Raw genomic sequence first — 20,671 nt, forward strand, 5'->3', positions numbered from 1 at the left:
GCAATTGAGCCCCAAATTTTCTGTTGCTAAGCGAGACAGCAGTTAAGCGAACTTTACCCCATTTTACGACCTTTCTTGCCGCAATTGTCACGTCAATCACTGCAGTTAAGTTAGTCACCCAGTTCAGTGAATCTAGCTTTCACGTTGACTTTGCTTGTCAGAAGGTCACAAAAAGAGGATCACAAGACACCGTGACACTGCAATCGTCATAAATATGAACTGCCGGGGGAGGGGGGGTCTGAATGTTGATCACGTGACCACAGGGATGCTGCAACGGCTGTGTGTGGAAAACAGTCATAAGGCACTTTTTTCAGTGCCATTGTAAACTCCGAATGGTTACTAAATGGAACGGTTGTAAATCGAGGACTACGTGTAAGGGATTTAAGTCACCAGGAGGGATGTTAGAAAAAAATCTCTCACAAAGAGCCGTCAGACAATGCAAAGCCCCAGAGAGATGCTGACTTGGTTGCATTCAAACTGCAGTTAGACAACTATCAGAGTTCCTAAACTAACCTCTAAGCAGAGAAAGGGGTTGGTCTTGATGCTCTCAGGGGTACCATCCTGGCTTTTAAGTTCTTATATTTCTACTTGCTTAAGAAATTTGTAAGGTTGACTAACTCTACAATGATTTGGGTGCCAAACACCATAAGTGCAACCGTATAATGCATTTTTACAAAAGTACCACCCGTACATCAGGATAAAAGATATCATTAAAATTGACAATGAAGCATATAGGATGTGGGTAAATACTCTAAACCAGGGTCTCCAACCTTGGCAACTTTAAGGCTTGTGGACTTCAGCTCCCAGAATTCTGGGAGCTGAAGTCCACAAGCAAAGCTGGCTGAGGAATTCTGGGAGCTGAAATCCACAAGCAAAGCTGGCTGAGGAATTCTGGGAGCTGAAGTCCACAAGCAAAGCTGGCTGAGGAATTCTGGGAGCTGAAGTCCACAAGCAAAGCTGGCTGAGGAATTCTGGGAGCTGAAGTCCACAAGCAAAGCTGGCTGAGGAATTCTGGGAGCTGAAGTCCATAACCAAAGCTGGCTGAGGAATTCTGGGAGCTGAAGTCCATAACCAAAGCTGGCTGAGGAATTCTGGGAGCTGAAGTCCACAAAGTTGCCAAGGTTGGAGACCCCTGCTCTAAATAAGGAGTCCACAATGCCCAGTCCATAGACTGACACACGGCATGCCAGAAACCGGGCCACGCAAACAAGCGAAGCTCCATCCATAGGATGCAGGCAGCATGCGAAACCACGCCTCCTCTAGTCCATGGAAAAACGTCTCTCCACGGAACCGTTCCTGGTGTCCAAAGGGTTGGGGGCTGCTGCTCTAAACCAGGGCCTGGGGGGAGAATCAGGGGTTCAGAGCTTTTTTTTAAACGTGGCTTGTGCCGGAGGGGGAGATATCTTGGATTAGATGACCATGGGGAGGTAAAAAAAGTCAATATGGCAGCAATAACTGGTGTCCCAGGGGGCAAAAGTGGTAGCTGTAAACAGACAAGGTTAATTTCTCAGGTTCCCATCCCTGCAGCTTAATAAATGGGATCTGGATCGGGTCTACGCTGTCTGGTCCTACAGGCCAAGCATCAAACGAGGGGGTTGGACTAGATGACCTCTGAAGTTCCAACTATCTTTCCACAATTGCAAAAAGGCACCCATTCAAATTGGTGAGGTGCTTCCTTGCCACCCAGTCAAGTTTCTAAAACGCTTTGTTCTTTTTCTTCTGCAGGCGGCCTCCTCTGTCTGTTTCAGCCACTCAATTTTCTTTCCGACGTGACCCCTGAGGACTTCAGGGGGATCCTTCAAATGAGGACATCGCTGGAAGCAAAGGCTTCTCTTTGTAGCAGGCTGGGCTTCTCGTTCTGCTTTTTGAAAGAACGTTAATTTTCAAACCTGCCCACTTTAAGATGGGTGGACTTCAACTCCCAGCATGCTAGCTGGGGAATTCTGGGAGCTGAAGTCCGCCTGTCTTAAAGGAAGCTGGCTGGGGAATTCTGGGAGTTGAAGTCCACGCATCTTAAAGCATGTCAGTTTAGGAATTCTGGAAGTTTAAGTCCACCCACCTTGAAACATGCTGCCAGGAGAATTCTGGGAGTTGAAGTCCACACATGGTAAAGCATTGCTGACTGAGGAATTCTGGGAGTTGAAGTCCACCCACTTTAAAATTGCCAAGTTTAAGAAACACGTCCCCCACCCACCCCCAAATCAATCTTGCCTTCTGCTTTTTCCCCACTCCCTTTCAAACTGTAAATTTTTTATCTTTTTTTTTTCTGGGTACGGTGCCCACTCACTAACACCTAAGCAGCTTATCCAGCATGCCAAAGGAAGATTGAACGCTGGCCAAACCGAATACAGATAGTCCTCAACTTGCAACCATTTGAAGTTACAAAAACATTGAAAAAAGTGACTTAAGACCATTTTTTTTACACTTACAACCACTGCAGCATCGCCACCGTCACATGCTCAAAATTCAGAGGCTTAGCTTTTGCGACCTTCTAACTAAACGAAGTCATTGGGGATGCCAGATCCACTTAAGAACTGTGACTAATCTTAACAAACTGCAGTGATTCCCTTAACAAATGTGGCAAGGTAGGTCGTAAAACGGGGCAAAACTCACTTAACATCTTGCGTAGCGACAGAAATTTCCGGCTCCAATGTGGTTGTAAGTCAAGGACTACCTGTATTCACCCATCCTTCACGGAAAATTTTATTTTCACGGAAAACACGGATAAGGTTATTCGAGTTTATCGGCTCCCCCAATCTGCCCCAAAGATTTTCCCATCAGCTCAATACAGTAAGATTTATTATTTGTGGAAAATGGAATGTTTCCTGCGAAACAACTGAATGGTGTCCCGGTAAGAACCCAGAGCCGGGAAGGGGAGGAAACACACATACACACACAGAGAAAAAAAAAAAAACCACGGTTAAGTTCACATCATCTGCAAGCTACTGTGGTGGGCTTCTGTTTCAGCAACAACAGTTCAAGGCCATAACCAGGGGAGCAAAATTCCACAGAGTGGCCAAAGAGTTGTGACGGAAAAGGGGGGGGAAAAAAATCTTCAATAACGGCGAGCGAAACGCGGGTCGCCCGGCGGAGTTGTTCTATCCTGACTTGCAAAACCGCCTGGCATACTGGGTGCTTGCGCGACTGGGTTCTGCGATCCGTCTTGTGCAAATTCTCCACGCCTGTGTGGACAAAAAAAAAAAAAAAAAGAACTTCTTTAGTTCTGAAGTTTCTCTCACGTTCCTTTAGATGAGGAGCTTTAAGGATGGATTGACAGTTCGGTCTAGCAGCAAAGGGATCAGGCTAGAAACCGTGGAGATGGGGAGTTTTAGTCCTGAACCTAGTTATGGAAGCTGCCTGGGTGACTCTGAGCCAAACGCCAGGAGATGAGGAGTTCTAGTCCCACCTTAGATATGGAAGCTGGGTGACTCTTAACTGGCTGGGTGACTCTTAGTCAATCATTAAGAGATGGGGAATTCTAATGCTGCCTTAGCTGTGGAAGCCAACAGGGCGACTTTGGGCCAATCAACAGGAGACGGTGAGTTCTAGTTCTGCCTTAAGTTGGTTGGGTGACTTTGGACATATGGCGAGTTCTAGTCTAGACTAAACATACACAATTCCTGCAACTGTTCTTCATATGTTTTAGCCTCCAGTCCCCTAATCCTTTGTTGCTCTTCTCTGCACTCTTTCTAGAGTCTCAACATCTTTTTTATACCATGGCGACCAAAACTAGATGCAGTATTCCAAGTGTGGCCTTAAAGGTAAAGATAAAGGTAAAGGTTCCCCTCACACATATGTGCTAGCCGTTCCCGACTCTAGGGGGCAGTGCTCATCTCCGTTTCAAAGCCAAAGAGCCACTGTCCGAAGACGTCTCCATGGTCATATGGCCAGCATAGCTAAACACCGAAGGCGCACGGAGCACTGTTCCCTTCCCACCAAAGGTGGTCCCTATTTTTCTACTTGCATTTTTTACTTGCTTTCGAACTGTTAGGTTGGCAGAAGCTGGGACAAGTAACAGGAGCTCACCCTGTTATGCGGCACTAGGGATTCGAACTGCTGAACTGCCGACTTTTCGATTGACAAGCTCAGCGTCTTAGTCACTAAGGCATTATAAAGTGGTACTAACACTTCACGTGATCTTGATTCTCTCCCTCTGTTAATGCAGCCTAGAACTATGTTGCCTTTTTTGGCAGCTGCTACACACTGCTGGCTCATATTTAAATGGCCGTCCACTAGGACTCCAAGATCCCTCTCACAGTTACTACTATTGAGCCAGGTACAACCTATCCTATACCTGTGCATTTGGGTTTTAGAATGTAGAATCTTACTTTTTTCACCAATGAATTTCATGTTGTTACATAGTGCCCAGTGCTAGAAATCTTCTCTCACTGGAATGAAGTATTTTGTACATCCCAGACTGCACATCCCTAAGCTAACTTCAAAACATTTGGAGCACATCAGGGAGCCAGTTCATGCCCTAGACAGGCAGCTGGATGGGCCCATTTGCTGAGATTAAAACCACAAAGCATTTTTTTTTAATTTGATTTATATGCCGCCCTTCTCCGGAGACTCAGGGCGGCTTACAATGCGTTAAGCAATAGCCTTCATACTTTTGTATATTTTATACAAACTCAGCTTATTGCCCCCACAATCTGGGTCCTCATTTTACCTACCTTAGAAAGGATGGAAGGCTGAGTCAACCTTGAACCTGGTGAGATTTGAACTTGCAATAATTGCAGGCAGCTGATGTTAATAACAGTGCTTTAGTCTGCTGCGCTACCAGGTCTCTTTAAAAAGTAATTTCAAGTTGCAATGAGAATGGGATGATTTAATAAATTTCAGGATGATTTTTAAGTGATGTATTTCCTAAGCAATCTTGCATCCCAAAAAACCCACTATTGCCAAATTTGAATCTCTGTCTCACTTAAAGATGCTTTTCTCTCATCCTGGATCCTCATCCTCCAAAATTCTGGGTTAACCATCGCCCTTCTTTTTCCAGTTTAAAAAAAAATGGCATTGTTTTATAGCCTGTTTGGTATGTAATAAAATAAACTGTACCAGTGTAAATGAAAACCAGGTCATCAGAGTTAAATGATGGGCAGTTTGAGAATGGAAAAATCTTTCCACCCTCAAATAGGATATATTAATATTCACTGTGTCCAATCATAACAAAATAATAGAATTACGGAATGACAGAATAACAGAGATGGAAGGGGCCTTGGAGGTCTTCTACTCCAACCCCCTGCTCAAGCAGGAGACCTTACTGGAGGCCAAAACATATGAAGTGTACCGTATCAGACAAATCATCATTCATGAGCTACTAGTTTGCATTCAGAGAAACCTAGCAAGGTTGAGAGGGACCCTGAAGGTTTTTAGGGCAAAACCACTAAGCAACCCCTATAATTTTCCTATTCAGGTAGTCCTCGACCTAGGACCACAACTGAGCCCAAAATTTCCACTGCTAAGCAAGACAATTGTTAAGTGAGTTTCGGCCCATTTTACGACCTTTCTTGCCACAGTTGTTAAGGGAATCCTTGCAGTTATTAAGTAAGTAACATGGTTGTTAAATGAATCCAGCTTCCCCATTGACGTGGCTTATCAGAAGGTCGCAAAAGGGGACCACATCATCCCGGGACTCTGCAATTGTCATAATTATGAACCAGTTGCTAATCATCCAAATTTTGATCCTGTGACCATGGGGATGCTGCAACGTGTGTGAAAATGGTCATAAGTCACTTTTTCCAGTGCTGTCGTAAGTTGAGGACTACCTACAGCACCCCCATAATAATACTTTGGCCCAAAACATATGAGGGGGTGGGGCGGCGGGGGACAGATCTTGGTTGTACTTCTGTATGGGGGGTGGGGATGAGCTTTCTTCAAGAGTGCTTCTTAGGGAAAGGATGTGAGATAAAAGTGGGGAGACAGGAATAGAAATAAAGGGATCTTTTATTGATACTCACCCCGGTATGTCTCCTCTGTTCATTACATGGCCGGGCCCGGTCTGGCTAGAAACATTCCGCTCTCCGCCTAACAAGCCAAAATAGAGTTTACTGTGGCATGCACATCCACCTATCATTATTGAAGAACATTATTTGTAAAACCATCATGGTTTAAAGTTGTGACATGTGGAGGGCCTTTCTACGCACACCAAATACGATGGGGCTCCACCAGTTGTGTCTGACCCAAAGACCTGGCTTGGCCTCTTGAGAACAAAATGGGATCCTTCCGGCACTCTGAGCTTGGTGTTTTCTTGGGAGACATTTCATGACCCAGCTAGGTTATATCATCAGTGCTAGAAGAAAGTGGGGTTTGTGGAGAGGAGGAGGAAGAGGAGGAGGAGGAGGAGGAGGAGGAGGAGGAGGAGAGGACTGTGTGGTCCTTGGTGCTCTCTGAGCTTGGTCGTTTTCTTGCAGACATTACCCAACTAGGTAGCACATCAGTTTATATACAGGTGACTTGCCCTGTCAGCACTGGTGGGAGTATTCTTGGTGGCTGTTATATACCAAACCCCAACTCCCTTCTAACACTGATGATGTTACCTAGTCTGGTAATGAAATGTCTGCAAGAAAACTACTAAGCTCAGAGGTCACCAAGGACCCCACATTCAACCCTGAGCTACAAATATTCTCTTCTATCGGTACAGGAGCTGCCTTATCAAGAATAGGCCAAATCCTTTCATCACAGGCAGGGGGCGCCGCCAAATCAAACGTTGTCCAACTCCATCTAGGAAGAAAGCCGGGCTTTTACCTTGCCATCGATCATGGTCCATCTCTCCGTCTGCACTCCCTGTCCAGGAACGATCTTGATGCCCCTCCAGCTTTCGGCCATGATCTCCCCAGTGTCTCCCTTCCCTGGAAGAGGGTGGGGAGGAAATAGCAGGTTTTTTTTATCTCTTGCCAGTTTTCAAAAATGTTTTAATTGTTTTAATTATAGTGTATTTTTTTTAACTTGCAAGTTGCCCCCGAGTCATTAACTGAGATGGGCAGATTAGATAGATAGATGGATGGACGGACAGAGATAGTGAGAAATAGATAGATGTGTGAGGGAGAGAGAGAGAGAGTTTGTTTCCCAATCAATATAACCAACAACACAGAATGTGGGTCTGGGCAATTTAACTTCACACAGTGCACTAAGCTACAATTTCGTATCATAGGTTTGGGTTTAACGTGTGGGGCAAACATCCATTTAAATTATTATCATTACTGTCATCGTTTTATATTATGGATTGACATACATACATTTCTTGGCTCTTGGCAAGAAAAAATATCTAGGAAATGCTGATACAGTCTTGCTTTAAAAAAAAACAAAACAAATATTGCCCCGCAGTGGAACTTCTCCATAGGTAGGTGCCCTTTTAGAGGTGTTGGGATTTAAGGAGGTCCTCCATTTACAACGCTTCTTACCAACCGTTTTACTAATTTTAAACCAGGGCACTGATCGACTTACTGTACTTTTCGGAGTATAAGACGCACTTCCCCCCCCCCCCAAAAGAGGGTGGAAATGTTGGTGCGTCTTATACACCAAATACAACCATTTTTGGCCTCTCAAAACCCCTCCGCGTGTGTCCTGTTTTTGCCAACAACAGGCCCATTTGTGGACTCCCAAACCCCCCACGCGTAGCATTTTTGCCCTCCCCAGCCCCCAGGAGCACTCTGCAGGCCTCCCAAACCCTCTGCGTGTCCCGTTTTTCCTAAAAACAGGCCCATTTTTTGCAAAAATGGGACACGCAGAGGGTTTGCGAGGCCTGCAGAGTGCTCCTGGGAGCTGGGGAGGTCAAAAACCGGACGCGCGGAGGCCAAAAATTATTTTTTATAGTCCAAAAAATACACCTATGGCAAGAAAGGTCATAAAACACTGACTTAATAACTGTCTTGCTTGGAAATGGAAATTTGGGTCTCCTTTGTGGCCATAAGTTGAGGACTCTCCTGTAATGGCTAGGGAGGGTGTGGATCCTTCAGCACCAACCACACTGAAGGGAATGTGTACATTCTCCCTGCCCTGATTCCTCGTATTTGAATTCTCAACGAATTGATCTTTTGGCTCGCCACGCCAGCTCTGGAATAGTCAAGTCAATGTTTATCTCCTCAGTGGTTCAGTCTCCATCCCCAGCACACCCTATCCAGAGAGCCAAAGCCTAGGTCGGCATAAACAGGTAGTCCTCGACATACGATGGTTCGTTTAGTGACAGTTTGAAGTTAACAACGGCACCAAAAAGATTGATTTATCTCTGTTTTTTTACACTTATGACGGATGCAGCATCCCCCTGGGCGCATGATCAAAATTCTGACGCTCGGCAACTGGCATGTATTTATGACGGTTGAACTATCCCAAGGTCATAGGATCCCCATTTATAACCTTCCCAGCCAAGCTTCCGACAGGCAAAGTCGAGAGGGGGTGGGGGAAGTCGTAAGTCGAGGATTACCTGTATGTGTGTACCTCCCTCTTCTTTCTCCAAAAAACATGGATGAAAGGCGCCTCTTCCTCTTTAAATCAACTCACCGGGATTGGGGAGGTAAACCTCGGCCTCTGCTCAGCCTCCGCTCTGACCCGTAACCCGCCCAGCCGTCCCGGGAATGGCGATCGGGGCCACCGTGCCTCTCGTCAGGATAGTGCTGAAAGAGATAAGCCACAAAATCAGGTTACAAAGCTTCTCGATGCTAAATGTTCACATGTTAAAATGACAGCTCTGTTAAGGGGTTAAGGGGACAGCTCTGAGCCCTGGTGGCCCAATGGTTAAAGTGAAGCATTGGAGGCTGACTCTGGCCACAGCCCAGAGTTCGATCCTGATGGGGCTCGAGGTTGACTCAGCCTTCCGTCTTCCCAAAGTTGGTAAAATGGAGATCCAGATTTGGGGGGGGGCAGGGCAATAGGCTGACCCTGTAAACCGCGTAGAGGTCTGTAAAGAACTGTGAAGCGGTATCTAAGTCTAAGTGCTATTGCTAATGTATTATGATTATGAGCCGTGGTGGCGCAGTGGTCAGAATGTAGTATTGCAGGCTAACTTCTGCTGACTGCCGGCTGCCTAAAATTTGGCAGTTCGAATCTCATCAGGCTCAAGGTTGACTCAGCCTTCCATCCTTCCGAGGTCAGTAAAATGAGGACCCAGATTGTTGGGGGGGACAATAGGCTGACTCTGTAAACCGCTTAGAGAGGGCTGTAAAAGCACTGTGAAGCGGTATATGAAGTCTAGGTCCGTGATGGCAAACCTATGTCACGGGTGCCACAGGTGGCACATGGAGCCATATCTGTGGGCACACAAGTGTTGCCCTACCTCAGTCCAGCACGCATGTGCGCGCTGGCCAGCTGATTTTCAGGCCTTCTGAGCCCACCATAAGTCGGGAAATGGGCTGTTTCCGGGCCTCCCAGAGTCTCCGGGGAGGTGGGGAAGGTCGTTTTCGCCCTCCCCAGGCTCCTAGAAAGCCTCTGGAGCCTGGGGAGGGCAAAAAATGGGCCTACCGGGCCCACTGTGCCATCACGTGCCAAAAGTAGGGGGAGAGTGGGGGGGGTCACATGTGCATGCGTGGGAGGACGGGGCGCATTGAATTATGGTTGTGGGCACGTGTGCGCAATCCCCCCCATTCCGCCCGCTTTTGGGACGCGATGGCAAAAAGGTTAGCCATCACTGGTCTAGGTGCTATTGCTAATGTATTATGATTAATATTATTAATTTCTTCCACCCACTGGGACCAATTTGGCCTTTACTTTCCACATCATCCCCATTTCCTCCTTCAGGCCCTGATACTTCTCCAGTTTCTCCTATTCCTTCTTCTTGAGGTTGCTCTCACTTGGCACTGCTGCATCTGGCGCTAGTGATGGTGATGTAGTGGATATCGATATGTCTGCCTGCCTGCCTGTCTGCCTATATTTCTCTCTCTCTCTTTTATCTAATCTCTCTTATCCCTGTCTATCCATCCATCTCTCTCTCATTTCTCTTTTCCATCATCTCTTCTCTATTTCTCTATCCCTGTATCTATCCATCTCTCTCTCTCTCTTCATCTCTTTTATCTATTTTCTATTTCTATCTCTCTTCTCTTCTCTATGTCTATCTATCATCTATTGATCTAACTCCATCTTTCTATCTGTACATCTATTATCTATCTATCTATCTATCTATCTATCTATCTATCTATCTATCTATCTACCATATCTATCTATCTATTTCTATCTCTCTCTTCTCTTCTCTATGTCTATCTATCATCTATTTATCTAACTCCATCTTTCTATCTGTACATCTATCATGTATCTATCTATCTATCTATCTATCTATCTATCTATCTATCTATCTATCTATCTATCTATTGTATCTATCTACCGTATCTATCTATCTATCTATCTATCTATCTATCTATCTATTTCTATCTCTCTCTCTTCTCTTCTCTAAGTCTATCATCTATTTATCTAACTCCATCTTTCTATCTGTACATTTATCATCTATCTATCTATCTATCTATCTATCTATCTATCTATCTATCTATCTATCATCTATCTATCTATCTATCTATCTACCTACCTACCTACCTACCTACCTACCTACCTACCTACCTACCTACCTATCTTCTCCTTAATTTACAATCATTAGTTTAGTGGAAGAGCCGGGGTAGCGCAGTGGTGAGAATGGAGCATTGCAGGTAACTCTGCCCACTGCCAGAAGTTCAATCCTGACCGGCTCAAGGTTGACTCAGCGTTCCATCCTTCCGAGGTCAGTAAAGTGGGGATCCAGATTGTTGTGGGCAATATGCAAATAATGCTTCTACATTGTAAACCACCCAGAGAGCGCTGTAACGCAACATGGGGTGGTGTATATAAACCTAAATGCTATTGCTAAATGTCTAGCTATGTCTTTGAGGCGCTCATCAGTGGGCCATGAAGCTGAACGCAGAAGCCAGCTCCTCTATCAAAAACATTATTAAAAAAAAAAACCTCTATGGTTGCTCAGTTTGAAATAAATTGTGATCCTGTCACCCTTACATCTGTAGCAAATCCACTTTGAGTTTAACCGCCGCAGAAAGCGAGTGTCTGTATTAAACAAAACCTGACTTTGGATGAGGAAGCATCTAATTTCATGGTCCAATTTTTAATGGCTAATTTGCATTCCTATGTGGGCGATGGGAGAGTATGTGAAAAAGACCATGCAGGAGAGCAGCCCACATGAACTCAGAGGTGGGCATCTAAAAACGAAACAGAGGTAGTCTTCGACTTACAACCACAATAGAGTCCAACATACATTCATTCATTCATTCATTTATTTATTTAGTTTATCAAATTTATATGCCGCCCTTCTCCCGTAGGACTCGGTGCGGCTCACAGAATAAAAACAGCAGAACAATAAAATAATGATAAAACAGGCCAATTTAAAATCCCCAAACAATTAAAAACCTCGTGGCAGATCAGGGAATTTGCTGAAAAAGCCATGTCTTCAGGTCGGCGCGGAAAGTGTGGAGGTCGGGGGCCGTCGGGAGCCTGGTGGGTAACCCATTCCAGAGGGTCGGTGCGGCCACAGAGAACGCCCTCATCCTGGGGACCGCCAGCTGACATTGTCTGGCCGACGGCACCTGGAGGGCAGTCCTGTGTGAGCGCACTGGGCAGTGGGAGGCCGGTAGGAGATGATCCTGCAATTTCCATTGCTAAGTGAGACACTTAAGTGAATTCTGCCCCATTTTACAACAAAGTGGCGCAGTGGTTAGAGTGCAGGCTATTTCTATTGATCACTGGCTGCCAGCAGTTTGGCAGATCAAATCTCACCAGGCTCAAGGTTGACTCAGCCTCCCATTCTTCCGAGTTTGGGAAAATGAGGATCCAGATTGTTGGAAGGGCAAGAGGCTGACTCTGTAAAGCGCTTAGAGGGCTATAAAGCACTGTGAAGCGGTATATAAGTCTAAGTGCTATTGCTATTTCTTGCCACGATTGTTAAGTGAATTGCTGGAGTCATTAAGTCAGTCACACGGTTGTTAAGCGAATCCGGCTTCCCTGTTGATTTTGCTGGTCAGAAGGTGGCAAAAGGGGATCACGTGACCTCGGGACACTGCAACTGTCATAACTATGAGTCAGTTGCCAAGGGCCTGAATTTTGACTATATGACCATGGAGCTGCTGCAATGGTTGTTAAGTGTGAAGAATGGTCGTAAGTTGCTTTTTTCAGTGCCGTCATAACATAACACAACTTTCTTTTTTCATCAAGCCGGGCTGGCTTAACGTATTTTTAAATTTTAAATTTTTAATTGGTTTGTCATTTTAAACTGGGGCCAAATTAATATATATTCTTTTAATTGTTCTTAATGTTTGTATTGTATGTTTTTATCTGGCTGTACACCGCCCTGAGTCCCTTGGGAGAAGGTGCAGTATATAAATTTGAAATAAAATAAATAAATAAAAAATAAATTGAACGCTCACTAATTGAACCGTTGTAAGTCGACGACTGCCTGTAAAATTGGCTTGTTCAAAAGACAATCTTGGGAATGATGGGTGTGGCCTCGACTCTCCCTTCCTTTGATGGACGATGGACAGAGTTTGAGCGAGCTCCTATCGTCCACCTTTGACTTCAGATCTGCCCTTTAGAAATTGCAAATCCTAAACTCTTAAAAACTGGGCAGTTTTCCAGCAAGAGGCAGAGATTAAATTTAACAATTCACACCATCGATCAAGCCAAGCGTACCTGTCCATCTCGGTCTGGCGCCATTCTTGAACTTTCTCTCCTAGAAGGAGAAAAGGAAATTATCCGCCACACGTATATATATATTTATCAGAAATTAAAATAATTATGAAGTTTAGATGATTCCAGCCGCCTTGATCCTGTGCAGAAAAAGTATAAATAGGTATCTTTATAAAGGTGCAGATGCCTTTATTCTCTACCTTGTCGATGAATGATGGTTAACACCAATAGTGGGTTTCGATTTAGTTTGCTACCGGTTTGCTCGTGTGCGCAGAAGCGTCCGAACGGGGCCTCCCACAGCTGCCACCGGTTCACCCGATCCAGGGAGAACCCGTAGCAACCCACCACTGGTTAACATCAATTGGAACCAATCCTAGTGATTTTCAGCTCCCCAATACATGCGCCAGGAGGACCATGATGAGATGAGGGTTTAATAAATGTATGGCCACCTTGATGCTCTTCGATGTGTCAGTCATTTTTAATTCTCTGCAGGACTTTGGAAACCATGGGTCAAACGGCTTCAGGGTTAGCTCGCAAACTTGTCCCTGGTTCGGTTTGTGTTTTGAAAGCTTTGAGTTACCTACCTGTCTCCGAAGTGATCATGGTATCGGCCACGATGTCTGTGGTTGAAGCTGTGGAAGCGATCTTGCCGGCTGAAGTCCGAATGGTATCGGTCATCCATGGCCATCCGCTTTGGTTCCTGCCAGTAGCCATCGTCACGCCTGCAAAGAGTCCGGATTCAACAAGTTATCAGCGCTCCGGTTCCGGACAGACCTGGGTTACCGTTTCAGCAATTTATTTATATATGGATTTATTTATTTATTTTATTTATATTTATTTTATTTATTTATAATTTAATTTCTATACCGCCCTCCTCCCGAAAGACTCGGGGCAGTGTACAGCCAATTAAAACATAATATATATACATCGATTTAAAAACCAATTAAAAGTAATAAATAATTTTGGCTCAGAATTAAAACCTAATTAAAACACCCAATTTAAAATCATTCACAAAGATAGCCCAGCCTGGCGGAACAGTAGGGTTTTAAGAGCGCAGCGAAATACACAGAGATCAGAAATCTTACATATTTCCGGGGGCAGTTCGTTCCAAAGGGCAGGAGCACCCACAGAGAACGCCCTCCCCCTGGGTGTCGCCAGCCGACATAATTTGGCCGATGGCACCCTGAGGAGACCCTCTCTGTGGGAGCGAACTGGCCAGTGGGAGGCTACTGGCGGCAGAAGTCGGTCTCAGAGGTACCCAGGCCCTAAACCATGGAGCGCTTTAAAGGTGGTAACCAACACTTTGAATCGCACCCGGAAGACCACTGGGAGCCAGTGCAGCTAATGCAGGAGAGGTGTTACATGGGCGTAATAGGTCACGCCCATAACTACCCGCGCAGCCGCATTCTGGACCAGCTGGAGCCTCCGAGTGCTCTTCAAGGGGAGCCCCATGTAGAGAGCATTACAATAGTCCAGCCGGGAGCTGACAAGAGCATGAGTGACCGTGTGCAAGGCATCCCAATCCAGAAAGGGTCACAACTGGCGGATCAGGCGAACCTGATAAAAAGCCCCCCTGGCCACAGCCGTCATATGCTTTTCTAAAGACAGCCATGCATCCAGGAGGACGCCCAGATTGTGAGCCCTCACTGTGGAGGGCAGAGATTCACCCCCAATAGTCAGCGATGGTGCCAGCTGACTATATCGGGGCGCCGGAAGCCACAGCCACTTGGTCTTGGCTGGATTGAGCCTGAGCCTATTTCTCCCCATCCAGACCCGCACGGCCTCCAGGCAGCGGGACATCACATCAAGGGCATCATTGGAGTGGTCTGGGGTGGAGATGTACAGCTGAGTGTCATCAGCGTACTGATGGACTCTCACCCCAAAACCACGGATGATCTCACCCAGCGGCTTCACATAAATGTTGAACAGAAGGGGCGAGAGGACTGACCCTTGTGGCACCCCCTAATCGAGGTGTCTCGAGGTCGACCTCTGCCCCCCTATCAACACAAGCTGCGAGCGGTCGGAGAGGAAGGAGGAGAACCACCGTAGCATGGTGCCTCCTATTCCCAACCCCTGTCCCGAGCCCTCCAGAGATCATCCACCAACTCGACCAATGCCGTTTCCGTGCTATACTCCTGCCTGAAGCCCGACTGGTACGGGTCCAAATAAGTAACTTCATCCAGGTACCGGGGAAGTTGTCATGCCACCACACTCTCAACAACCTTCGCCACAAAGCGAAAGTTGGAGATCGGACGATAATTAGCTAAAATAGCCGGGTCCAGGGATGGCTTCTTGAGGAGGGGCCTCACCACCGCCTCTTTCAAGGCGGCGGGAAAGGCACCCTCACTCAAAGAAACATTTATAATCCCCTGGAGCCAGCCTCGTGTAACCTCCCGGGAGGCCAGTACCAACCAGGAGGGACACAGGTCCAATAAACATGTGGCAGCACTAATCCTGCTCAGAATCCTGTCCACATCCTCGGGAGTCACAGGATCAAACCCTTCCCAGATAACATTCTCAAGACCTGCCCCGGTCTCCTTCTCTGGACTCACCCAGTCGGAGTCCAGGCCTTCCCGAATCTGAGTGACTTTATCATGCAGGAATTGTACAAAATCCTCAGCTCGACCCTGCTTTATTTATTGTACATTTATTAGATGTTTAGCCTTTATTAGCCCTTTTGAATAACTCGAGACAGCAAATGTACGTAATACTCTTTCCTTTTACTCTCTGTGAGGTGGGTTGGGCTGAGAGAGAGGGACTGGCTCAAAGTCATCCAATCAGCTTTCATACAGAATAAGAGAGTTGGAAGGGACCTTGGAGGTCTTCTAGTCCAACCCTCTGCTCAAGCCATTCCAGACAAACAGCTGTCCAGTCTCTTCTTAAAAGCCTCCAGTGATAGACGTCCCAAAGGTGCCTTTTCAAGAGGCAACTGGACTTCTTTGTTTTTTTATTTGAAGACGTTTCGCTTCTCATCCAAGAAGCTTCTTCAGCTTCTTGAACGTCTTCAAAGAAAAAACAAGAAAGTCCAGTTGCCTCTTGAAAAAAAAGAACCTTTGGGACAACCATGACCTGGATGACTGAGAATCTCGACAGACTTTTAGCTATACGATTTGGGAAGAGAAGAACACCCTTGGAATGGTGTGGGAGTTAAGAATGGATTTCCAGAGGAAAAATTGCAGACTACAGAAACCAGGAGCACCGGTGAGGACACAGATCAACCTCTAAGTGCTTCAAGAATCCTCCAAAAGGATGCAAATGACCAGCTGTCTGCAAGGAATATAAATCCTCCCATTCCTCACCATCCAGTCAGAGCTGAAGAAGCTTCTTGGATGAGAAGCGAAATGTTTTCAAAATAAAAAACAGGAAGGTCCAGTTGCCTCTTGAAAAAAGCACCTTTGGTTTGTTTCTATTGGGCATAACTACGGACTGTACAGTTTCAGAGACTAAATTGATTTTGAATTTAATATCAGCAGCTAGGCTGCTGGTAGCTCAATATTGGAAGAAGGACTCTTTGCCTACTATTGAAGAGTGGATATTGAAAGTAACAAACCTAACAGAAATGGCGAAAATCTCAGCGTATTTGAAGGACCACACGCAAGAAAGGTAAGTATCGGAATGGAGAAGATGGATTGATTATATTCAAAATAAGTATCAGACAAGAAAATATCAAATAGCTTATGAATGAACGTTAGTATTAGAAGTATTAGGTTATCTATAGTGGAGTTAAGGTTTCAGGGGGGGAGTTAGTACTTTGAGGATAAGTAGATTAATCTAGTTTATGATTGATTAAATGAAATACCTTGTATTTTGCTCTGGGAAGTCTGGGGGGGAGGGTGGGGGGAACATGGGGGGGAAGTTTTTTGTAAAACTTTTCAAAAAAAAAAAGAAAGAAAAAAACACCTTTGGAACAACTATGACCTGGATGACTGAGAATCTCTATAGACTCCAGCGATGGAGCACCCACAAATTCTGGGGGGCAAGTTCTTTCACTGATTGTTCTCACTATCAGGAAATGGCTCCTTATTTCTAGGTTGCTTCTCTTGATTAGTTTCCACCCATTGCTTCTTATTCTGACTTCAGGTGCTTTGGAGAATAGGTGCCCCCCTCTTCTTTGTGGCAGCCCCATAAATATTGGAAGACTGCCATCATGTCACCCTTCCTCCTTCTTTTGACTAGACTAGACAATTCCTGCAACCGTTCTTCATATGTTTTAGCCTCCAGTCCCCTAATCATCTTGGTTGCTCTTCTCTGCACTCTTTCCAGAGTCTCCACATCTTGTTTACGTCATGCCGATCAAAACTGGATGCAATATTCTAAGTGTGGCCTTACCAAGGCATTATAAAGCAGTACTAACACTTCACGGGTTCTTGATTCTATCCCTCTGTTAATGCAACCTAGGACTGTGTTGGCTTTTTTGGTTAATAATGTTAGGGCCAACAGATGCAGCATTTGACCAGAAAGAGCGGGGAACAAAATGTCCACAAGGCAGAAAGCTTACAAAAGCACACAGGCAGTTACAGAAGCTCCGAGTCTGACTTAAATGGCAAGACCAGCCAGGCAACATGTTGGCCCTCCCGCCTTACAAGCGGACACTCTCTCTCTCACCGTTCGTCGTTGTAAGGTCTCCGCAAGGACGATCGGCGGTCCTGCTCGTAGCGCAGCTGCTCGTGCTGCCGCCGTAACTCCTCCCGCTCCCAGTGGATGCGCTCCTGCTCCCTCCGCCGCTCGTGCTCGATGCGCATCCGCTCCCGCTCCAGCCGTTCCCGCTCCATCCGCTCCCGCTCCAGCCGTTGCCTCTGGAAGTGCAGCCGGTCCCGCTCCCTTTGCAGCCGCTGCCTTTCGTCCCACTCGGTGGTCTCCTGTGAGTGCTGGTCCCGCTCCTTCCGCTCCCGTTCCCTGCGTTCACAAATGGGAGAGGCGGTTTGCATGGGGAAGACGGCAAGGCTGAGGGTTAGCGTTCCCCAAATTGTTGGCTTTCAGATATCGGCGGGGAACGATGGGAACTGGTCCCTCCTCTCTGGAAGATACCATCGCCTCTGCAGTGGGCTTGTAGCAGAGTACAGGTAGTCCTCGACTTACAACAGTTTGCTTAGTACTGTTAAAGTTACAACGACACTGGAAAAAAGTGACTTATGACCATTTTTCACACTTATCACTGTTGCAGCAGCCCTGTGGTCACGTGATCAAAATTCGGATGCTTGGCAACTGACTCACATTTATGACGGTTGCAGTGTCCTAAGGTCATGGGATCCCCTTTTGTGACCTTCTGACCAGTAAAGTCAAAGGGGGAGCCAGATTCACTTAACAACCGTGTTACTGACTTAACAACTGGAGTGATTCACTTAACAACTGCGGCAAGGAGGGTCGTAAAATGAGGTAAAAACTCATTTATCAAATGTCTTGCTGAGCAACATAAATTTTGGGCTCAGTTTTGGTCGTAAGTCAAGGACTACCTGTATTCACACTTTCTCAGATTTAAAGTCTACATTTGGCCTTGAGTGACATGCAAAGGACCATACCCCAAGAACAGAACAGGACTAGTCCCTGACTTACAACTACTCGGAGTTAAAGCTGAAAAAAAAGTGACTTATGATCATCCTCACACTTACAACTGTCACAGCGTCCCCATGTTCACATGATCAAAATTCGGGCGCTTGGCAACCGGCATGTATCTACAACGGTTGCAGCATCTGAGGTCACGTGATTGCCATTGGCGACCTTCCCAAGGGGCTTCCAACAAGTAAAAACCATGGGGGGAAGCTGGATTTGCTCAATGGCCGTGTGATTTGCTTAACTACAATGATTCACTTAACGACTGTGGCAAAAAAAAGTTCATAAAATCAGGTGTGGTTCACTTAACAACCACATCAGTTAGCGACCAAAATTCCACTCCCAATTGTGGTTGTAAATCGAGGATTAATTATAGAGCCGAGACAAAATGATCTGAAACAGTTCAATTAATTCAACACATTTTGGGTGCTGAAGAAACAACGAACATGGGACGAGAATAGGATCTGCTAAGATCTGGATTGATTTGATTTGTTTCAGAGTCGATCTGAACAAAATTCGTGCATTAAGGTAGCTCCAAAGAAGAACCAAGCACGCTCAAGCACAGAGCTTGGAAAATACCAAATTTAATGAACCAGAAACTCTTGCTCTAAAGAACAGGTCTCCAAACTTGGCCGCTTTAAGACTTGAGGACTTCAACTCCCAGAATTCCCTAGTCAGCACGGCTGGCTGAGGAATTCTGGGAGTTGAAGCCCACAAGTCTTAAGTTCTGCTCCAAAGTGATAGGAGCTAAATCCAAGCTTATTTTCAAAAATCTAAATTCTAGCCATGGCTAGAATGCGAGATGTTGACAAACCATTCTGGAGGACAACGACTGAGGCCTTCTATGTCGTGAGAGGTTGCTCTGAATCTAAAACCAGGCAAGGCCTTGGGAGTAAAGATAAGTAAAGATAAAGAAACATTGCTTTCCCCCCCCCCAATTAAAAGTATGAAATTGATTGGTTTATGGCTCCTGCATCTGATCGTGGAGAAATTCCAAGTCTTACTAAAAAAGCAATTAGCTAGATATAATGTTAAGAAGCATTTATGTTGCAGCCGTTTAGATTTAATTTTGTTTAATAGCATGGCTGGTATTGCTTTTTCACATTGCTCCATTGTAATCTAGGACTATATTACGAAGGAATTTTTTTTCCCTTTTAACAGAAAAGGAGGAGAAAAGACATGTGAATCTAAATTGTTGCCGGCTTCAGCAACTTTTAAAGCGTTAATTTTAATTAGCTTTGCTTGTAGAAGAAATTATATTGATTGACAATAGCTTTACATTTACTGGTTTATCCTGCTGGATTATAAAATTTAATTTTTATTTTGTATTCTTAGGGCAAATGCTTCAGTCATACCATTGCAATCATCCTAGGAAAAGCAGATCTGTTTTTAAGCTTTTAACACTTTTCTTGCCACAATCTCAACTCAGGGGTCACTCTCTGTGCACTCAGTGAAACATACCAGAGGATAGAGGACATTTTAAGACTTCAATGTTAACACAGGTAGTCTGCGGCTTACAACGGTTTGTTTAGTGACTGTTTGAAGTTACAAAGGCATTGAAAAGTGACTTATGATTATTCAATCACACTTATATGACCGTTGCAGCATCCCTATGGTCAAGTGATCAAAATTCAGACACTTGGCAACTGGCTCATATTTATGAAGATTGCAGCATCCCGGGGTCAAAGCAGGGAATTGTGAGTTCAAGTCCTGCTTTAGCCATGACAGCTATTGGGTGACTTTGAGCCAATCAACAGAAGACGGCGAGTTCTAGTCCTGCCTTAGGCATGAAAGCTGGTTAGGTGACTTTGGGCCAATTACCAGCAGACGGTGAGTTTTAGTCCCGCCTTAGGCATGAAAGCCAGCTAGGATAGCCAATCACCAGGAGATGGGGAGTTCTAGTCCCACCTTAGGCATAAAAGCTGGCTGGGTGAATTTGGGCCAATTACGAGCAGACAGTGAGTTCTACTCCCGCCTTAGGCATGAAAGCCAGCTAGGATGGCCAATCACCAGGAGACGGTGAATTCTAATCCTGCCTTAGGCATGAAAGCCGGCTGGGCAGCTTTGGGCCAATCAGCAGGAGACTGTGAGTTCTAATCCCGCCTTAGATCTGAAAGCTGGCTGGGTAACTTTGGGTCAGTCGCTCTCAGTCCAACCCACCTCACAGGGTTGTTGTTGTGGGAAAAATAGGAGAAGGAAGGTGTGTAGGATAGGTTAAGCACCTTGAGATATTTGTAAATATAATAAAGGTGTGATATAAATAAAATGAAAAAAAAATTAAAAATCCAGCACGCTGAACCCACCTGCTTTGATTAGGAGAAACGAAAGAAGAGAATGTGGAAGTGAAGTGAGTATGTCAAATGAATGGGGAGTTGCAAATTCGGAAGGGAATATGCAGGTCATGGAGAGAGAGCGGGAAAGAGTGGGAAAGGCTTCTTCCAATATTAATAATTACGTGTCACATGCAGGGGGA

At 45.5% G+C, this 20,671-nt stretch overlaps 1 protein-coding gene across 2 annotated transcripts in view; it reads right to left on the reverse strand.

Annotated features, from left to right (window-relative positions):
• Nucleotides 1-2,782: 2,782 nt before the first annotated feature.
• Nucleotides 2,783-20,671, reverse strand: part of LOC117660139 (scaffold attachment factor B1-like) — a 47,046-nt gene continuing 29,157 nt past the window's right edge. For both annotated transcript variants that reach the window (XM_060686662.2, XM_060686664.2), the window contains 7 exons: nucleotides 17,254-17,544; nucleotides 13,233-13,370; nucleotides 12,652-12,691; nucleotides 8,500-8,612; nucleotides 6,748-6,851; nucleotides 5,961-6,027; nucleotides 2,783-3,182 (listed from right to left, as the gene is read on the reverse strand). In XM_060686662.2, the coding sequence (XP_060542645.2) occupies nucleotides 3,056-3,182; nucleotides 5,961-6,027; nucleotides 6,748-6,851; nucleotides 8,500-8,612; nucleotides 12,652-12,691; nucleotides 13,233-13,370; nucleotides 17,254-17,544 (880 nt within the window). In that variant the 3' untranslated portion in view covers nucleotides 2,783-3,055. The remainder of the gene's footprint in view (nucleotides 3,183-5,960; nucleotides 6,028-6,747; nucleotides 6,852-8,499; nucleotides 8,613-12,651; nucleotides 12,692-13,232; nucleotides 13,371-17,253; nucleotides 17,545-20,671) is intronic.

Source organism: Pantherophis guttatus, chromosome 1 (genome assembly GCF_059756535.1).
Source record: "Pantherophis guttatus breed Tessera chromosome 1, ASM5975653v1, whole genome shotgun sequence".
NCBI lineage: Eukaryota > Metazoa > Chordata > Lepidosauria > Squamata > Colubridae > Pantherophis > Pantherophis guttatus.